This window comes from Galeopterus variegatus, unplaced genomic scaffold (assembly GCF_000696425.1).
Source record: "Galeopterus variegatus unplaced genomic scaffold, G_variegatus-3.0.2 Scaffold1028, whole genome shotgun sequence".
In the NCBI taxonomy this organism is placed as follows: Eukaryota; Metazoa; Chordata; class Mammalia; order Dermoptera; family Cynocephalidae; genus Galeopterus; species Galeopterus variegatus.
The window spans coordinates 398,431-417,419 of NW_007727139.1; the positions used below are offsets into that span (position 1 = coordinate 398,431).

The 18,989-nt window shown below is 53.5% G+C and overlaps 1 protein-coding gene across 2 annotated transcripts in view; it reads right to left on the reverse strand.

Moving 5' to 3' along the window:
* Positions 1 to 1,568: 1,568 nt before the first annotated feature.
* DHX37 (DEAH (Asp-Glu-Ala-His) box polypeptide 37) overlaps positions 1,569 to 18,989 on the reverse strand; it is a 34,313-nt gene continuing 16,892 nt past the window's right edge. Inside the window, exons 9-27 of one of the 2 annotated variants that reach the window (XM_008574290.1) lie at positions 18,867 to 18,968; positions 18,540 to 18,654; positions 15,556 to 15,638; positions 15,239 to 15,337; positions 14,370 to 14,514; positions 13,526 to 13,602; positions 12,935 to 13,167; positions 10,769 to 10,880; positions 8,722 to 8,828; positions 8,437 to 8,625; positions 6,694 to 6,818; positions 6,488 to 6,604; positions 5,073 to 5,245; positions 4,151 to 4,265; positions 3,882 to 4,019; positions 3,605 to 3,699; positions 3,436 to 3,509; positions 1,958 to 2,055; positions 1,569 to 1,779 (exon numbers count right to left, since the gene is read on the reverse strand). In XM_008574290.1, coding sequence (XP_008572512.1) covers positions 1,697 to 1,779; positions 1,958 to 2,055; positions 3,436 to 3,509; positions 3,605 to 3,699; positions 3,882 to 4,019; positions 4,151 to 4,265; positions 5,073 to 5,245; positions 6,488 to 6,604; positions 6,694 to 6,818; positions 8,437 to 8,625; positions 8,722 to 8,828; positions 10,769 to 10,880; positions 12,935 to 13,167; positions 13,526 to 13,602; positions 14,370 to 14,514; positions 15,239 to 15,337; positions 15,556 to 15,638; positions 18,540 to 18,654; positions 18,867 to 18,968 — 2,280 coding nt within the window. In that variant the 3' untranslated portion in view covers positions 1,569 to 1,696. Of the gene's footprint in view, positions 1,780 to 1,957; positions 2,056 to 3,435; positions 3,510 to 3,604; positions 3,700 to 3,881; positions 4,020 to 4,150; positions 4,266 to 5,072; positions 5,246 to 6,487; positions 6,605 to 6,693; positions 6,819 to 8,436; positions 8,626 to 8,721; positions 8,829 to 10,768; positions 10,881 to 12,934; positions 13,168 to 13,525; positions 13,603 to 14,369; positions 14,515 to 15,238; positions 15,338 to 15,542; positions 15,639 to 18,539; positions 18,655 to 18,866; positions 18,969 to 18,989 lie in introns of both variants that reach the window. The other variant, XM_008574289.1, reaches the window with a different exon arrangement.

Here is an 18,989-nt window from a genome sequence, read left to right on the forward strand (position 1 = left end):
CGCTCAGCCGGTGGGCGGGAACCGGTATGTGGGATCCGAACCCTCGGGCGGGAGCGCCGCCGCGCTTCCCAAGCGGGGCACTATCCAGTGCGCCACCGGGCCGGCCCTAAAACTTTCTTTTAAAAAAGAATTGCCTACTCAGTAACTGAGGCTCCTCTGCTGCGGCTGTGGAGTAAGGTGGCTGATGGGGTGGCTGCAGTAACTGAGAGACAGTGGCTGGGGAGTGGCTCCCACTTTCATCTCAGAACTGCCAGCACTGTGCAGGTGGAGTTTTCTGGAAGAGCTGGACATCAGGGGTTTTGCGTGGGAAACATCCCAATTCTACATGTTAGCAAGTTAAAATTTTCCTCAATCACTGGGCGGGTCTGCAGGCTGCCCTGGGCCTCAAGCACCACCTCAGCAGCTGCTGGAGGGACTGAGCTCCCTGGGGAGGGATGTAGAGGGAGAAGGGCTGGGTCCCACTTCTCCAGGACAGGCAGGAAGAGGGAACCTGCTCAGGGATTGAGAGCTGCCTGGGAGGTAAGGAAGCCCAGCCAGCATGAGGGAGTGGTACTGAGGCAGCCAGTCAGGTCACCAGGGCAATCCCCAGGGGATGGCACTGTGTCTACCTGGCTGTCTTTCCCTGAGTCCATCCCACAAAATGTCTGGGTGGAAGTAATCTTTATTATTTTTATCTTTATTTTTTTAAAAAAGATGACCGTAAGGGGATCTTAACCCTTGACTTGGTGTTGTCAGCACCACACTCTCCCAAGTGAGCTAACCAGCCATCCCTATATAGGATCCGAACCCGTGGCCTTGGTGTAGTTTAGAGGAGTGAGCTCCTGAGTGAGCCACGGGACGGCCCAGGATCTTTATTTTATAACTGCATCTCCACCAAAGCTGCCGAAGCAGCTCACCAGGACCAGAGTCCATCCTGGCGGGGGCTTGGCACTGGGGAGCCATCCAGGCCCTCAGCATGGAGGACAGAAGGGGAGGGACCTCCTTACTCCTTGGTCCTGCCTGGGACCCTCCTGTCCCTCCTTCTCACCCTGGGACCCACCTCTGCCTTTCTCCCTTCCACTCTGCCATGGAGGAAAGAGGGAGGGATATGGAGGGGTTTGGGGTCCCCATTCAAGGCCCACAGAGCAACTGTGGCCTCTGCCCAGTGCTAGGCCTGCCCTCTGCAGCATGGCAGAGGTGACCAAGGATGGATAAGGTCAGCTCCCTGCCTCTGAGAGCTGACCACCAGGGGGACAAGATGCCCATTCCTATGATCAACACAGGAAAGGGACTGGGGCCAACCTTCCACGGGAGCCCCAGGCCAACCCCCAAGGTTGGAGCGGAGCTTCAAGGCCAAGGCCATTGCCAGGGCCAGGGGCCTCCCTCGTTGTAGGGAGAAAGAAATGTGGGAAGGATACTCCCTCCAGGCACCTCCTCAGCCTTCGGGAAGGGCCTGCAGACACCCCAGCCCTGCTGCTCCACAAGGGACTAATGTAGTCCAAAGAGCACCTTTAAATAACAAAACGTCACCCCTGAGATGCACAGCCCAGACAGTAGCAAGCTTTGTCCAGATTTGGGTTGAGGTGAATGACGGTTTGCAGGGGTTTGAGATGCCTCCTGGGAGCAGGCCAGGGGGCCAGGGTGACCACACTGGAAAGTGGACGCTGGTAGCTCCCTCAGTCCAAACCAGTCTTCAGCCCTGCAGCCAGGCATCGGGTCAGCAAGAGGTGGGGGGCCAGGCCTTCTCAACGTCGGCATGCATGGCCTGCGGGAGCCACTCACAGTATTCGGCCAGCAGGTCTAAAGGGGTGGAAGAGGGGATGGCATCAGGGTGGCTCTGCCTGGGGACACGCCTGCTGGCTGCTGTAGGGCCAGATCCTCCTACCAAGGCAGGATGGACCTTGCACGAAGCACAAGACATCTGCCTTGGCAGGCCCCATCCCTTCACTCTCCCCCATCCTCAGCCCTGGTCACTCACATTTGGGGTTTTTCTTCCAGGCAGCTAGCAAGGCATCGTGGCAGTCTGCCCTCTCTGCAACAAGGGCTCTCAGGAGACTCTCTGTCCTGGGCTGCAGCCTGCGGGGTGGGGACGCAGGCTGTGAGCAGCTGGCCAGGGCACACGCTGGCTGCCACTGGAGGCCTGGTCAGGAGTTGCAGGAGTGGCATCACTACCAGGCCAGCCCTGCCCAGGAGGATGAAGGGTCCCCTCACCCTGATCATCCCAAGACAGAAGGATCTAGAACCCATCTCCTACCACTTCCATCTTCGCTGCTTCTAATCCTGCTGCCCTGGACTTCCTTATATTCCTTCCCACCAAGGCCGCAGTATTCATGTGACTTATCCCCTCTAGAATCTTCCTCCAGGTTTCTGCCTGGCTCCAGCCCTGCCTCCTCTGAATCTGCTCAGCCAGGCTCTCCCAAAGCCCACTGAATTGCAGCCTCACCCTATCCTACCCTACCCGAGGCCTCATGTCTCCTGTCCTCCTTGGTCCCTTTGGAGCTGTGTTGCCACTTGCCATTTGTGCTAGTTGTGTTATTTGGTGACAACTTCCCTGTGCTGGAATTGTCACCACCACAGGGACGGAGATCATCATGTCTATATCCTGGTACCAAGAACATGTCCACACAGAGTGATGCTCCGCAATGTTTGCTGCGTGAATGACTTGGCTTGTAGCAGCCTGGCCAGGATGCTCTGTCCCACAACCCCATCTCAAGTCCCTGGGAGGGAGCATGTGTTGGTACCCGTCTGCACCCTTAGGCCTACCTCCTCTGTCCCCAGCCCCTGTGCTATCTAGGATGTTAGCTATAGGCTCTTCTGCCAGCTTAAGGAAGGGGAGATGTCCCCTTGGGACTGGGCAATGGGCAGAAAGAAAGCAAAAGGGGAGGGATAGGGTAGGGGGGAGGCTGATCCAAGGGCAGGGGGAGTGGTGGTAAGCCGGGATTGCGGGGGTGTCTGTGCTCAGCTGGCAGGATGCACCCCTGCTGATTCCCCTCCCGAATTCATAACCATCTAGAATCTCAGAATGTGACCTTATTTGCAAAGAGATGCAAGGTCACTGCAGATATAGTTAAGGTGAGGGTACTGTAGATTAGGTTGGACCATAAATCCAATGACTGGTGTCTGTATAAGCGACAACACACAGAGAGAGACACAGAGGAGAGCGCCACATGAAGAAGGAGACAGAGAGACACTGGATGTGGCCATAAGCCACAGAAGCCGGCCCCCACCAGGAGCTGGCAGAGGCAGGGAAGGATCCTCCACTGCAGCCTGTGGATGGAACATGGCCCTGCCCACTCCCTGATGCCAGACTTCTGGCCTCCAGAACTGGGAAAGAATAAATCTCTGATGTTCTAAGCCCCCTAGCAAGTGGTCACTTGTTGTGGCAGCCCTAGGGAAGTCACACAAGCTCCCCTTAGTACCACCCACCCGCCTTGACACTCCTGGGGAAGGCTGTACCTGGCCCATGTCTTCAGCATTGTGCTGGGGTTGGACAACAAACAGCCCTGGTATGAGGCCAGCTTGCGAAAGACCTAAAGAGAGACCACAGGAAGGCATGAGAGGCCCTGGGCTTGCCCCCCACCACAGCACCTGAGAAAAGGGGTCCAGGGCGCCACCAGCCACCTACCTGCCCTTCCAGCAGAAACCGGGCAAAGTGCTTGTAGCAGTCAATGCCCTCCGGAAAATCCACCTGGACAGCAGGGAGTGGCCAGCCAACGCGATCTGGAAAGCAGGAGTTGGTGAGCGAGGGACCCTCCTGCAGCCACCCCCCCAAGCTCCATCCCTGAGAGGCCTGGGGTGACCCTATCTGAGACACACATGTCCGAGGGCAGGGTACTGGACAGTGTCCACAGAGCCCAAGGCTGTAGGAGGGCCAGGCTGCCTGTGAAGCTGCCCCAACTCACAGAAAACGCTGGTCCGGTGACACAGAACCCTGCCGCTCTTGGAGCAGTAGGCAGGGGCCGGCTCCTCCAGGGGCTTGTCGAACTGGCAGTAAGAAGGCAGTAGGACTGGGATCCACTGAATCTCCACGGTGGAGACGCCTGGGGGTGGGGGAGAAAGCCAGCGGTCGCCACCCAGGAAGGGCTTATGTGGTCTCCCCTACAAGGGTCCCAGCCACACAGCGCATCAGAGCCACATGGCTCAGGCGAAGGCTGGCCACAGGCCTTGGTACCTTTCATGTACATCTTGGTGGTCTCCACAATTTCCTGGTAGACCACAAACTCAGGGAGCTCTTTGAAAAGGACGGAACTGGGGTGGATGAAGACGGGGTCATCAAGGAGAGGGGTCTGCAGAGAGACAGGGAGTGTTGTGAGTCAGGGAGGAACACAAGCACCTGGCACCGTCCGGGCTTTTAACCTGCAAGAATCCAATTATCCACTCCAGGCCAGAACAGCAGGAGGGCGTTCTGTCAGCTCACACATGTGGTCTGTCCACACAAACGACTATTACTCAGCCATAAAATGGTACTCACATAGGCCACAACATGGATGAATCTTGAAAATGTTATGCTTGAAAGAAGCCAGATACAAAGGGCCATGTACTGTATGATTCTACTTATACGAACTGTTTGGTGTAGGCAAATCCACAGAAACAAAGTAGATTCATGGAGAAGAGGAATTAGGGGGCAACAGGGAGTTATTATTCTTGGGAGTGGGGTTTCTTTTGGGGTTGATGAAAATGTTCTAAAGTTAACTGTAGTGATAGTTGTATAGCTCAGAATATACTAGAAATCACCGAAATGCATACTTTACATGGATTAAGGTTATGGTACATGAATCATACCTTCATTAAGTTGTTATTTAAAAAAGTTAGGGGTGAGAACCTAACCCCCCAAAGAAGGGCATGACTCTGCTGTACACCCCCCTTGCTCCTTGCTGGGAACTTTCCCAGAGGCTGCAAAAACTCATGACCAAGGGGTACAGGCCCATCCACACCCCCAAGGGTCCCACCCGACCGCCCCTGGCCAGGTGCCCTGTCTATTCCCAGAGCTGGCATCATGCACGCCAGGCTGGCAGGATGCAAGGGACAGACAGACAGGCAGAAGGAAAAGGGCGTGGAGGGGAGCTCCAGGCATGCATGGGCCAGTGTCCAACCTTGTAGGCATTCCTCCACTTGTCATCCAGCAGCTCCTCACTCTGCACCCTGCGGGCCAGGTGGTCGCCCAGGCCGGCCGTCACCATCTGCCGCAGGTAGGTCACCTGGCTCTCGGAGGGCGGCTGCATCTTGGGATCCACAAAGAGCCCGGCCTCAGGGCACACAGTGTTGACTGGGAGAGAGGGGAGTGTGAGGGCAGCGACGGCTTTGCCCTGATCTTCTGGTAGTCCCCACACTGGCACTCTGGCCTCAGCCACCTGCATGCAAGGGTACCTTGCCACCAAAGTTGCTGGCAGGAGGCAAAGCCCTCGGCGGACAGAACTGCAGCTGCCCCTCCATGTCCAACCCTCCTTCTTCCTTAGGACAAAGCCCCAATGCCCGTGTGGGTGGCACAGCCTACTCCTAAGAGATGGCCACTCTCTGACTTCCAGGGTGGCCACCAGCTCAGTTCTGGCTTGTGATGTGAGGATGGAAGCTGTGGTTGGAATTCTTGAAATGCTCCTCATAGGGAGCAGGATGGCCAGCCGGCACCCTCTGGCCTTGCCTGCTCTTTCCTCTCCTGCCTGGAAGGCAGGGGGTGATTAAAGCTCCAAATGTCCTCTTGGTCCACGAGGTGACCTCAGGATGTAAGCCCCAGGGTGGCTGACTCTACACCTTTTCCTACTTGCAAAAATACATGCCTCACATCACTGAACCGCTGTAATCAGTGCTGTCTGGCAACTGAACCCAATTTCCAACAGATGTTCCTGGGGATGAGGCTGCTCAGGAAAGCCACAGCCAAAGTGACACAAAGAAAGATGACAAGGCCACACTGATGCACCTGGTGCTGGGGAAAGTATCAGATGGAAAAGAGCCATTGAGTCTGGCACAAAACCCTGAAAACTGCTCAAACTGAATGTGAATTCCCCCTTAACCTCAATGAGAAGAACGCGGCCTGCCCAGAAGAGACCCAGTGCACACGCACCCCCTAAGCATGTATCCTTAGGGGGGGAACGTCTCTCTTCTCCTGAGTTCCCCTGGGTGTTGAGCCCAGGTGTAAAGTCTGGGGTGAGGCCTCAACCTTCCGTATGAGAGAGGTCTGAGGTTCTGGGGGACACCTGGGAGGGAAGAGAGCAGGATGGAAGGGGTGTTGTCAAGGAAAAGACAAGACCAAGAGACATCCTGATGGGTGAGCATGCGTTGGGGTGACAAATTTTTTACCACTCTGCTCACATGCACGTCCACTCATGCCTGCAAAAGCACCCAAAGTGTTGGTTTTGGGCTATAGCTAAATTTTAGCAAGTAGGCAAGTTCGTAAACATGGAATCTATGGATAACTTTGCTCAAAACAAGTTCAAATATTAAAAAGGGCCTGGGTCAAGTTGTCCTCCTGGTGCTGCCCTGTGGATCATGTGGCGGTGGGCAGGAGCCCTACCTGCAGTGGTCAGCTGGCCTCGGAGGCGCCGGATCTCCAGCATGGCCTTGTACCGCAGCCCATTGGCCTCACAGAACTGGGGTGTGCAGCCAGCATACTCACAGGCTCCCACGGCACCTGTGGGACCAACCCAGGCATGCTCACTCACAGGGCCCACCCAAGGCCCAGGTGACTCTCCCGCCACCCTCCACGAACGGGTCACAGACCCAGCAGCACCATGACATCGCCGAGTTTCAAAGAAGCTCCCTGTCCTGCCCAGGTCCTCTTCATCTGGGCCACCCGGACCCGCCTGCACTTCAGCTTGGTGAGTTCCTCATCACTGGCAGCTGGTCTGCAAACACACAAACACGCCACCTGGGCTGTTTCCCTGGCCACCCTCAGGCTGGGAACACATTTATTACCCAGCACAGGTTTAGAAGCTTGTGGGGTCACTGATGAATGTAAAGGTATTAAACTCTAGTTCAAAACTTAGCTCAAATACACTTCCAGCAGCCATCGAGATTACGAATGTGTACACCTGACCCAGCAATTCCACGTCTAGTGACCGACATAAAGAAATAACCCAACAAACAAATAATATTGTACATGGCTACTGTTTATAAATAATAATAATAAGAAAACCCTGAAAATTGCTGAAATAGCCACCAAGTATGGACTGGACAAATGCCAGTGGTTCCTAAACCTGAAAACAATAGCTAACTCGTATGTGTCAGGCACAGTTCAAAGTGCTTTGCTGGTATCAACTAATTTAATTCTAACAATAATCCAATCATTTATTATCATCCCTCTTTTCCAGATGGAGAAAATGAGGCTCAGAGAGGTGAAGTCACTTGCCCAAGGCTACACAGCTAGGAAGTGGCAGAGGGAGATTAGAATCCAGGAGGTCATGCCCAGCATCTGAGCTCTCAGCCGATATGCTACAGAGCTTCCACTTCAGCATCACTTGAGGAGTTTTATTAAAGATAGTGGGACCAGGAGGTAACAATCAGAGGAACTGGGGAGAGGCTAAGACACCTAAGTTTTCAAGACCTTACTTATGATGGTTAATTTTATGTGTCAACTTGACTGGGCTAAGGGATGCCCATATAGCTGGTTAAGCACTAATTCTGGGTGTGTCTGTGAGGGTGCTACTGGAAGAGATTAGCACTTGAACTGGTGAACTAACTGCCCTCCCCAGTGTGGGTGGGCCTCATCCAGTCCTTGGAGGGCCTGAATAGAACAAAAAGGCAGAGGAAGGTTGAACTTGGTCTTTGCCTGACTGCTGGAGCTGGGATGTCGGTCTTCTGCCCTCACTGCTCCTGGTTTTCAGGCCTTCCAACCTGAACTGGAATCTACATCACATTTGTTTCTCGGGAGAGACACAGAAATAAGTCCTTGTGGGATTCTGAAGCATGGCAACTTGGGGAAGCACCAGATTATGACAGATCTCCTCCTTCAAGTCTGAAGCAGTGTTTACCTTTTTTTGTCTTTTTTTACTGACCAGTAACGGGATCGCAACCCTCAGTGTTGCGCCCGTACCGGGGACCGGCAACGAGATCGCAACCCTCGGTGTTGCGCCCGCACTGCGCTCAGCCAGTGAGCAGGAACTGGTCTCCACATGGGATCCGAACCCTCGGCGGGAGCGCCGCCGTGCTCCCAAGCGGCGCACTCTCCAGAGCGCCACCGGGCCGGCCCTGAAGCAGTGTTTAAAGTGAGTGTCATCAGTTCAGATGCACTGACCACCTGAAAAGACAGTCTGGATGCATGGTGCATAAACAACAAGCTGCAGGACAGTCTGCCCATTTCTGCAAAACAAACCAGAGCACTGCAGGGCTCAGAGAGGATGAGGGTCCTGTGTAAGGCCACCCCATGTGCCAATGCCTCCCCAGGAGGGTTGTCCAGGTCAGCTCTCAGCCGAGGACCAGCATTAGGCCTGAGAACAGCCCCCAGAACCCAGCCCCACCTCGCACCTGTCTAGCTCCTCAAACAGCTCACGCACTGTCATGGCGGCCACGATGGTGATGGCGTAGGGCAGGCAGCCATATTGCTGGCTCAGCACCAGCATCTTGGCATAGCGGGGTGCCACAGGGAACGCAGCCATGGTCCTGCCCAGCGTGGTGATGGGGCAGCTCAGACGGGACCTCTGCAGCTGCTGCATCCTGGAGGATGGGGATGCTCTGGTCAGCTCAGGCCTGGGAAAGGGGAGAGGGCTGTGGACTGGGTCCCCCACCCTCCCTGCCCAGCCCCTGTCCTACCTTTCTGCTTTCTGGGGTGCCTGCAGGGCCCCCAGCGCAATCAACAGCTCCTCGGCAGCGATGAGGGCCTCCATGGAGGGAGGTGTTGGAAAGGGGAAGTTGATGACCTGGGTCACAGGGAGAAATAGCAGAGACAGAATGAACACGGAGACACGAGGATGGGGACAACGTAGTCCTGGCTGTGGCAGGGCCTGCCACTACCCCAGGCTCAGCAGCTCCTTCCTGCCGGTCCTCAGAGCACCACCCATGCCAGCTGGGACATGGGGCCCTCTCAGAGTCCAGGTGCCAGGCTAATCCCAAAGCCCCCTTCATAAACAGGTCCTGCCACTACCCCAGGCTCAGCAGCTCCTTCCTGCCGGTCCTCAGAGCACCACCCATGCCAGCTGGGACATGGGGCCCTCTCAGAGTCCAGGTGCCAGGCTAATCCCAAAGCCCCCTTCATAAATCGCACCATCCGTTCACTCAAAAGCATGTCTTGAGCACTGACTGCCCACCAGGGGCCATCTTGGTGATGCAGGTCCATAACACAACAGGCAAGGCTCTGCCTGACATAAACATATGAGAGCAGGAAGGACTGTGGACGGTCAATGAGTCTCCCTGCAAATAGATAGCATCAGGGGAGTAAGGTGCCCAGACAATAAAGTGGTGAGGGGAGAGAGTGTGACTGGGCTCAGGAAGATGGCACCTCACAAAGAGGGCCCAACTGAAAACAGGAGTTCAAATGAATCCTTATACACAGCAGCACTATTCACAACAGCCAAAAGGTAGAGGCAGCCTAAGTGTCCATCAGCTGAGGACTGAGAAGCCACTGAAGACTTTAAAGAGATGTGACTTGATCTCACTATGGAAAGGCATTTCAAATGGAGCTCTTGAGCCAGACTGAGCTCCAATCCCTACCCCAACACTTTCCAGCCATGTGCCCCATGGTCAGGTCTGACCCAGTGCCTCGATTTTCTCCTCACACATGGGGGTGATAATAGTAGTAACTCCTTCCTAGAGCTGTTGTGAGGATAAACTGAGATCTCATATGCAGAGTTCCTGGTGCATACTTGGCACCTAATACATCATAGCTATCACTATTTTATTCAATGAAAAGAATTAAACATAATACGGTATTGCAAAATGCCACCCCCTATGTAGGAAACCACAGTAATAACAATGTAAGACATTATATGTTTGGAAGACACAAATGGGAAACAGGCCACAAATCATGGGTGATATGATGGACTCTCTCTATACTGATCTGAACTATTTGAATTTTTATAACTTTTTTTGTTATTTTGATGGCTGGTGGCTGGTACAGGGATCTGAATCCTTGACCTTGGTGTTACGACACTGAATTTTTATAACTTTGAATACAATATGTTTGCAACCAAAAAAAATCAGTGAGGAAATTTTTTTTTTTGGCATCTGGTTGGTATGGGGATCCAAACCCTTGACCTTGGTGTTCTAATACCACATTCTAACCAAGTCTAACAGGCCAGCCCAAAGATGTATTTTTTAACAGCAACAGAAGACCACCTTGGTTCTGTCAACCATCAAGTATGTGTCCCTGGACAAAGACCTTTGCTTCACTGACTCGGTTTCCTCATCTGTTAAGTGGGGATTTGGATGTCCCCATGGCAGGTTGGGAGGGGATGAGCGAGCCAACCTGCATGGCATGCAGCACGGTGTGGGGCACTCTCTGCCAGGACCACCTGGCCTGGAGCAGGGGAGAGGTGGGCCACCCTGGGTGGGATTCCTCTGCCTCCACCAGGGGGGCTAGGCCAGGGTACAGCCAGGAAGAGTCAGCAGAACATTCTGTGAGCCCAAGGACTGACGGCCTAGAGCAGCAAGCAAGACCTCAGTGCCTCCATCCCCTGTGCATTCTGCAGCACTAGGGAAGCCATGGTCACGGGAGACAGGAGACCCCTGGGGCACCTGCTGATGCTATGTTCTGTAAGTGGCCGCCACGGGCAGCCAGCTCCTGGGCTTCCTGAGCTGTGGGGAAGGGGAGACAGCCCACTGGGAACTCACAGGGTGATAAAGGCTGGGGGCTGCGACCAACCTTTTCAATGCTGAGAGCTTTCATCTGTAGGATCAAGTCTTCAATGGGCCTCCGGGTGATCTCAGGAGGAGGAAACTGCTCAAAGTCACCAAAAACCGCAGATGAATATAGCCTGAGCAGAGAGAAGCATGGACAGCAACAACAAAACTCAGCCACACCACCGGGGATTGAATCCTGACCCAGCCACCTGCTGGGCAAGGTACTTAACTCCTCCTGACTCATTTTCCTGTTCTGTGAAATGGGGCTAACATAGCAACTGCTTTGTAGGAAACTGATGAAGATTAATCAGATATTACATGTAGAATGCTTAAAACATTGCCTGGCACATAGCATTCAGTAAATTTTAACCGTAGTTACTTCTTATTAGTTTTCTTTGTATGTTTCCTGAATTTTCTATTCTTCTACCTTAAAATAATGTTGAGGCCGGTTAGCTCAGGTGGTTAAAGCACAGCCTTGTAACACCAAAGTTAAGGATTTGTATCTCCGCACAGGCCAGCTGAGGGGGATGGGGGGGGCGCAAAAAACCCCCCCAAAAAACCCAGTGTTGAAAAGAATAGCAATAAAGCTATTAAAAATAACAGCACACAGATTGGGAGAAAATACTTGCCAATGATATGCCTAATAAGGATCTAATATCCAGATTACATGAAAAACTCTTATACATCAACAATAAAAAGACAAACAATTGAATTAAAAAATGAGCAAATAGATCTGAATAGACAGTTCCTCAAAGAATATGCTCACGTCATTAGCTATTAGGGAAATGTAAACCAAATCCACAATGAAATACCACATTGCACTCACCAGGATGGCTAGATTAAAAAATACTGACAATTGGCCAGCCCCGGTGGCGCACTCGGTAGAGTGCGGCGCTTGGGAGTGTGGCGGCGCTCCCGCCGAGGGATCGGATCCCATATACAGACCGGACCGCTCAGTGGTTGAGCGTGGTGCAGGCGCGACACCGAGGGTTGCGATCCCGTTACCGGTCACGAAAAAAGACAAAAAGGAAAAAAAAATACTGACAATTGGCCAGCCCCGGTGGCGCACTCGGTAGAGTGCGGCGCTTGGGAGTGTGGCGGCGCTCCCGCCGAGGGATCGGATCCCATATACAGACCGGACCGCTCAGTGGTTGAGCGTGGTGCAGGCGCGACACCGAGGGTTGCGATCCCGTTACCGGTCACGAAAAAAGACAAAAAGGAAAAAAAAATACTGACAATAACAAGTGTTGACGAAGATGTGGAGAAACTGAAACTCTCATGGAAATGTAAAAAGATACAGCTGCTGTGGAAACAGTCTGTCAGTTAGTTCCTCAGTAAGTTAAATCTACAGTTACCATACACATGACCCAGCAATTCTGCTCCTAAACATATACTCAAGAGAAACGAAAACAGATATTCAAACAAATACTTGTATAAGAATGTTCACAGAAGCGCTATTCACAATAGCAAGAAGACGGAAATAGCCCACATGTCCATCAACAGGTGAATGGCACATCCACACAGTGGAGCGTTACTCAGACATGACAAGCAATGGAGTGCTGACACAAGCTACAATACAGGTGAATATCGGAAACTTGTTATGCTGAGTGATGGAAGCCACATGCCAAAGGACATGCAGTGTATGCCTCCATTCACATGAAATGTCCAAAACAGAGTCAGAAAGCAGAGCTGAGGTTGCCTGGGGCTGGGGAAGGGAGCGTGGGGAATGACTGATGAGGGGTATGGGCTTTCTTTTGGGGTGACAAGAAGTTCTAACATTGACTGTTATGATGGCTATGTAACTCTGTAAATACACTAAAAACCAAAGAACTGTAGACTTTATTTTTTAAAAATATTTTTAGTGGCTGGCGGTATGGAGAACTGAACCCTCGACCCTGGTGTTACAAGGCTGCACTTTAACCAACTGAAGAACCTTACTTTAAAATGATGAATTTTATGCTATATAATTTATGTCTTGATCAAGTGGTTAACAAAACAAAAAAACAGCAGCCAAGATCAGCCTGACTTCAGAAGCAGAATAAATAATGAGAATACCTGAAAGCAAGCCAGAAGAGGGCTTGTGTACCACCCTGAAGACACAACGTCCAGCAGGACATGAGACCCACTGCAGAGGGAGGGGGACAGCAGAGCAGCCCCAACATCACTGGAGAGGAGCCAGGTGACCCACCTGTAGCAGTGGCCTGGCTCCGTCCGGCCCGCTCGGCCAGCCCGCTGGTCAGCCGACGCCTGGGAGATCCAGGTGACGCGGAAGGAGGACACGCCAGTGACACGGTCGTAGTAGCGCTTCTTTACCTTCCCACAGTCCACCACGTACTTGATGCCGGGGATGGTCAGGGATGTCTCAGCCACGTTGGTGGCCACTACACACAGCCGCGTCCCCTCTGGGGGAGGTTTAAAGACCTAGGGTTGGAGGGAGGGATGGCAAGACCAGAATCAGGAAGGAATTAGTGGGATGGAGGAGTGGGGCACAGCTAGGAGATTTCTCTTAATCAGAGAGGAGTCGGCCAGGCTGGTGGGCCAGGAGGTGGCAAGGTCCAGCCATCCTCTGCCTGAGTCCCATGCTCCTAGGCACACACACAGGGAGGGTTTTCTATTCTCCAAGGAGACCCCAATACTCTCTCAAAGATTTAGGGGTGCTGGTCGGACAGAGGATAGAGAGGACAACCAGGGCTTGACCAGCTCCTTGCTATCTGGGTGCCTGTAAGAGAGGCGAGGTGGGTGCCCCAGCCAGGTGTCTGTGCAGGCCCAGCACCATTACCTGTGCCTGCTTCTCCGGGGCCAGCAGGGAGTAGAGGGGGAGCACGTGGAGTGGGAGGGAGGCATCCAGCTCCTCACCTGCAGGGAAAGCAGAGGTCTGCGGGCAACCCCAGATGGGACAAACGCCTGCGAGCAGGAGCCAGCCTTAGGCTGCCCAGTACCCCCCACCCTGCTCAGCTAGCCTTGCTGCCAGGGGCTCAGCACCAAGACCAGCTCTGCAGCCAGGCAGCCTGGGGGGACCGTGAAGAGGCTCCCAAAGTCTCCTCCCATCACTGCTGCCCTGGCCCAGGTCTGGAACCCCAGCCATGCTGCAGAATCTCCTCCTCCCAATAGCCTGGCCATAGCTCCTGGGATCGATCCCGCCCCATATGTCTTGGCAGCATCATGGGTTGGGGAGGCTGAGCTTGTGGAAGGGGGTACCTTCAGCTGCCCCATGGTCCCGGGCTGGACAGAGCAGGGCGCTGGGCCTGTCTACATACATCAGGCCTCGGCAAGCATACCCCAGAGCTGGGCACTCCCCAGCCACCCCCAAAGCCTGTGTCCATCCAGCAAAGGTAAGCGCTGGGGATGGCACCCCCCATTATATCCAATACAACAAGTAGTTGAGGGTCCACTTGGTGCCAGGAAGCTCTGGGAGCTCAGGAAACAGGGGACAAAGCAGCCAGAAGTCCCCACCCTCTCTTGGGCTCACACACTAGTGAGCAGCAAGGCTGCACTGGTCGCACCTGTGAGGGCAGACTTTCGGGTCCTCATGACTGTCTCCCCAATATCTACAGCAGGGCCTGGCATGTGGTAGGGGCTCAAACAACACATGCTGAATGAATAAACTTCTGCCAGGGCCACACCTGTGTCTGCTCCATCGTCCCCTAAGTCCAGGTCAAGATCAGAGCCAGGGGCTTCCTCTTCATCATCCATTTCTGCCTCCCTGTCTTCATCGCCTTCGCCCACTGGCAACACCGAGTAGTTATCCAAGTTGATCTGGGGCAGCGTCTATGGTCAACAAATACCAACACTGTGGGCTGCAGGTGGCCCTGTGAACATGTGTCACATATGGGGAATACATATCCACTTGTGTGGAAGCTCAGCTCTGCCACCCCCGGCCACATGGCCTTGGGTTCCTGCCTCAGTTTCCTCATCCAATCACAGAACTTCTCTCATAGGGCCATCACAAAGACTGTGAGTTAACACACATAAAGGACTTAGAACACTGCCTGGCACACTGGAAGTGCAGCAGCACAGTTAGTGGTCATTGAGTCACTACTGTTATCAGATCCATGATGACATGAGGCAGAAGCCCTGGGGGTGAGCCCTGCCCAGCCCACCTGCCCCTCATTCCCTTCCTTCACCCCACACTTCTTCAGCAAGCACCAAGAGGTCTGTCTGCCCTCCCAGGGATCCTCAGAGGCCCTGCTCAGGTTCTCAGGACCTGGCCTTCCGGAGCACGTTTTGAATGTGTTTCAAATCATAATCCACAGAGCTGTGCCATCCAACAGAACTCTCTTCCATGGAGAGTGGTGTAGACCTGTGCTGTCCAGTGTGGCCACCAGAAGCCCCGAGTGGCTCCCGAGCACCTGATATGGGTCTGCTACGACTGAGGAACTGGACTCTCATTTCATTCCACTTGAGTTTAAATCTAAACAGCCACACAGGGCTCGTGGACACTGTCCTGGACACACAGTTCCAGGGCCCGGCTGTCCCCCTGCCCTCTACGTACCGCAGCCCGAGCCTTCTTGGCCCTCGCCCGAGACTTCTTAAACTTCCGCATTTCTTCCACTGAGTCTCTCTGATCTTCCGTTCCTGGAAAGGGTGAGTGGGTTGGGAGAAGATGGCTGTGGCCAGTGCAGGTCACCAACACTTCGCTCTTCATCGTCCAGAGCAAGACCACTATGCTGGTGACTATTTGGGTTGAGGAGGGCAGGGAAAGGCACAGCGAAGACACGGACATAGGCTGATGCCCCGGCTGGGGTGCGAGAGGCCAGGCCCCAGTGCTCCGCCAGGGGAACCTGCGGCCTGGTTACCTTGAAGCCAGGGCCTGCGGGCTGGAAAGGCCTTCTTGAGCCTGCGGCACAGTGCGTGTACCTCTGCCTGCCCCGTCAGGAACACCAGGATGCCGCCTGCGGAAAGAACAGGGCCCCTCGTTGTCTGTCAGTCACTCAGCAAACACTTCCTCAGCATCAAGCACCTGCCAAGTGCTTCTCTGAGGGCAGGGCTGGAGGGATGAGCAACAAGTAACATCAGGACTGCAGACAGATGAGCAAGAGGCAGCCACCCCCAGACTGACGGTGCTGCCAGGGGCACTCCATAGACCCAAAAACTGTACACACGCTCCCATAGCAGCTCTATTCACAGCAGCCAAAGGGTGGAGGTGACCCAAGGTCCATCAGCGGGTGAATGGATCAACAAAATGTGGCCTATCCATGCAATGAAATATGGTCCAGCCATAAAAAGGAATGAGGTGCTGACACACGCTACAACATGGATTAGTCTGGAAGACGTAGTGCTGAGTGACAGAAGCCAGACACAAGAGGCCACACATTGTGACTCTATCTCTGTGAAGCATCTACCACAGAAACAGAAAGTAGATTAGTGGCTGCCAGGGTAGGGAGCAGGGAATGAGGAGTTAGTAGTGTTCACTGGGGACAGTGCCTGTTTGGGGTGATGAAAAAGTTTTGAAAATAGAAGTGGTGCTCACACGACATTGTGAATGTACTAAATGCCACTCAACGGTGCACTTAAACATACAAGGGGACTTCAAAAACTTCGTGGAAAACTTTGTATTATCTTCTAATTCTATTTCTCCATGAACTTTTTAAAGTACCTGCATACTAATAACATAAAATATGATTATATATATATTACTACCGCCCCTAAAGCTAGCAATGAGAAGCTCGAGCCCTGGGGTGGCTGAGGCTTCCTGAGACGAGGTCATCTTTTAGGAAGAGAGAAGGGTCCAGGGCAGACCCACAAGGAACAGTGACACGTGCAGAAAACAAGGCAGCAGCAGTGACAGATGAGGAGACAGAAGGTCAGAGAGGTGGGATGACAGCCAGCAGAGAGGGGTAGGCATGGTCTTCACTGTCAAATGCTGCCAAAATACCAAGCAAGACATTTATACAAGTGTAAAGAGAGATGATGGTGACCTCAGGAGGGCAACCTCAGGGGTACGAAGGGGTAGCAGCCACACTAGGAGCTGCAGGGGCGACTGAGACGCAGAGGCTGGGACACAGACAAGCTGTTGAGGAGGCTGGGCGCCAGGGCCAGGGCCAGGGCCAGGGCGGGAGCTGGGAGATCAATGGAGGGTTTCTCTAGAGGTCACACCTGAGCACACTTAATGGGACTGTGAGAAGTAGGTGGAGGGAAAGTGGTTGAGGAACCAGAACGCAGAAGAGAAACTGAGAGAACAAGATCCCTAAAGAGGCCAGAGGGAACTGGGAAGCAAGGCAAGGGATGAGATATGCCTCCCTTGCTAAGAGGGAAGGAGGACAGGTTGGGCATCTCACTGGCAGGTTTGATGGTGGTAAGAGGAAGGCACTCCCATCTGATGTCTTGTATGTTGTCTGTGAAGGAAGAGGTCTGCAGGGACAAAAAAAAAGAGCAACCAAGAGAACGGGAGAGCAAGCAAGGAAGCAGAATGAGCTCTGGCCCAAGGGAGGTGACCTTGAGTCTGCAGACACCAGGCAACACGGACAGGTGTGCGACCTTGAGTCTGCAGACACCAGGCAACACGGACAGGTGTGAGACCTTGAGTCTGCAGACACCAGGCCACAAAGGCAGGTATGCAACCTTGAGTCTGCAGACACCAGGCCACACGGGCAGGTATGGTAGGGGACCTGGGAACCGACCTTGAGTCTGCAGACACCAGGCCACAAAGGCAGGTATGCAACCTTGAGTCTGCAGACACCACACCACAAAGGCAAGCATGCAACCTTGAGTCTGCAGACACCAGGCCACACGGGCAGGTATGGTAGGGGACCTGGGAACAAGGCAGGCAGGAACACTGGCAAAATTCACAAGATGGGGTGGATGGCAGCCAAGGATGAGATGAGGCCATAGCACAGGGGTTGGAAAATTAGGATGTTGTGGCAGGGAGTGGCAATGTCGTTGTACGGGCAGGTGTTCCTGCTGAAAGGGGTGGCCGGCCACCCCAGGTGCTCCCTGACTTGAGACACAAGGCCGCAAAAAGGCCCACTGCCCAAGCGCCCACTGCAGCGTCCTGCCATCCCTCACCCACCACTCAGTCTCTAAGACAGTGGATGTGAAGCCCCGTGAGCCCCTGAACACTGAGATGCCTTAAGCAGAACAAAGACAGTGCATCATGGAACAGCGAATTTTGGCTTCCTAGCAGGACGGAATTAAGCTCACAGGGAGCATCTCAACTGCTCTCTAGATTTTTAACATGGAGAAAGCCAGCCTGGGGCCCACTTCAGCATACAAGTCTCCGGCTAGAAGTTATTACAACTGTCTGAGCTACTGGATTATTTTGTGCAGTTATTATCTATTCCTGGTAAGTGAAGCTGATTCCTGTTAACATTGTTTTCTTTTTACATAAACCTACTCCTCCAGAAGAGGTCAAGTCAGTTTAAATAATAACACTAGGCAACTAATTAAGCAAGTGCTATGGGACATGGTAAGACTGTGGAGGGGCTTCAGGAGGGGTGAATCTCAGGTGGGATACACCTGCTCCGTGTATGTGGGTGGGCACCTGTGCCAACTGGCACCTGCCTGTGCCTTGTGGATTCCTCTGCTGATCACACATGGACATAAGGCAAACTCCAGCGCTCAACTCCTACCCTTCACTTAATCACTGAAGACTCACAATATTTTGGGCAGAATGAGGCAGGGCAGGTGCTGTGGACACTCTGGAACCAGTGAGGAAACTAAGGCACAGCAAGGACAAGAGTCTATTCCAAGCCATTTGGGGAAAGACAAAGAGCCTGGGACCTCCCTCTACCCACACTGCCTTCACTCTGTGGGTTCAGAAAGGGAGAAGCAGCCGTTCCCCTCGCCAGGTTCACCTGCAGGCAGCATCCGGTGGATCTTGCAGACCTTCCGGAAGCACTCGCCACTGTAGTCTTCCATTGGTGTCCGCTTGTTAAAATGCACCGTCACTGGGAACTGCCTGGATTCCACCTACAAGACGCCAAGAAGGCATGGGGAGTGAGCTTTGCCTAGGGCCCTCCTTCTGTCCTCTTGATCTTTCAGAGTCCAGGTCTTTAACACCCCCCAACAATTGTCAGTCCCCATGTGACCAGGAGAGGTCTCTCGGGAGCTCCTTGACACCAGGGCATCCTGGTTCCAGCAAGGCTCACAGAGAGGGCCTAGGACTGTGGCCCTAGTGTTACCTTGATGACTGGGGGTGGCTTGGCAAAGAGCCGCTGGTTCTGGGTGAAGTCCTCTACCCGCAGTGTGGCCGACATGATAAGCAGCTTCAGTGGCAGGTGCCTCTGTGGGAGATCAGCTTAGTG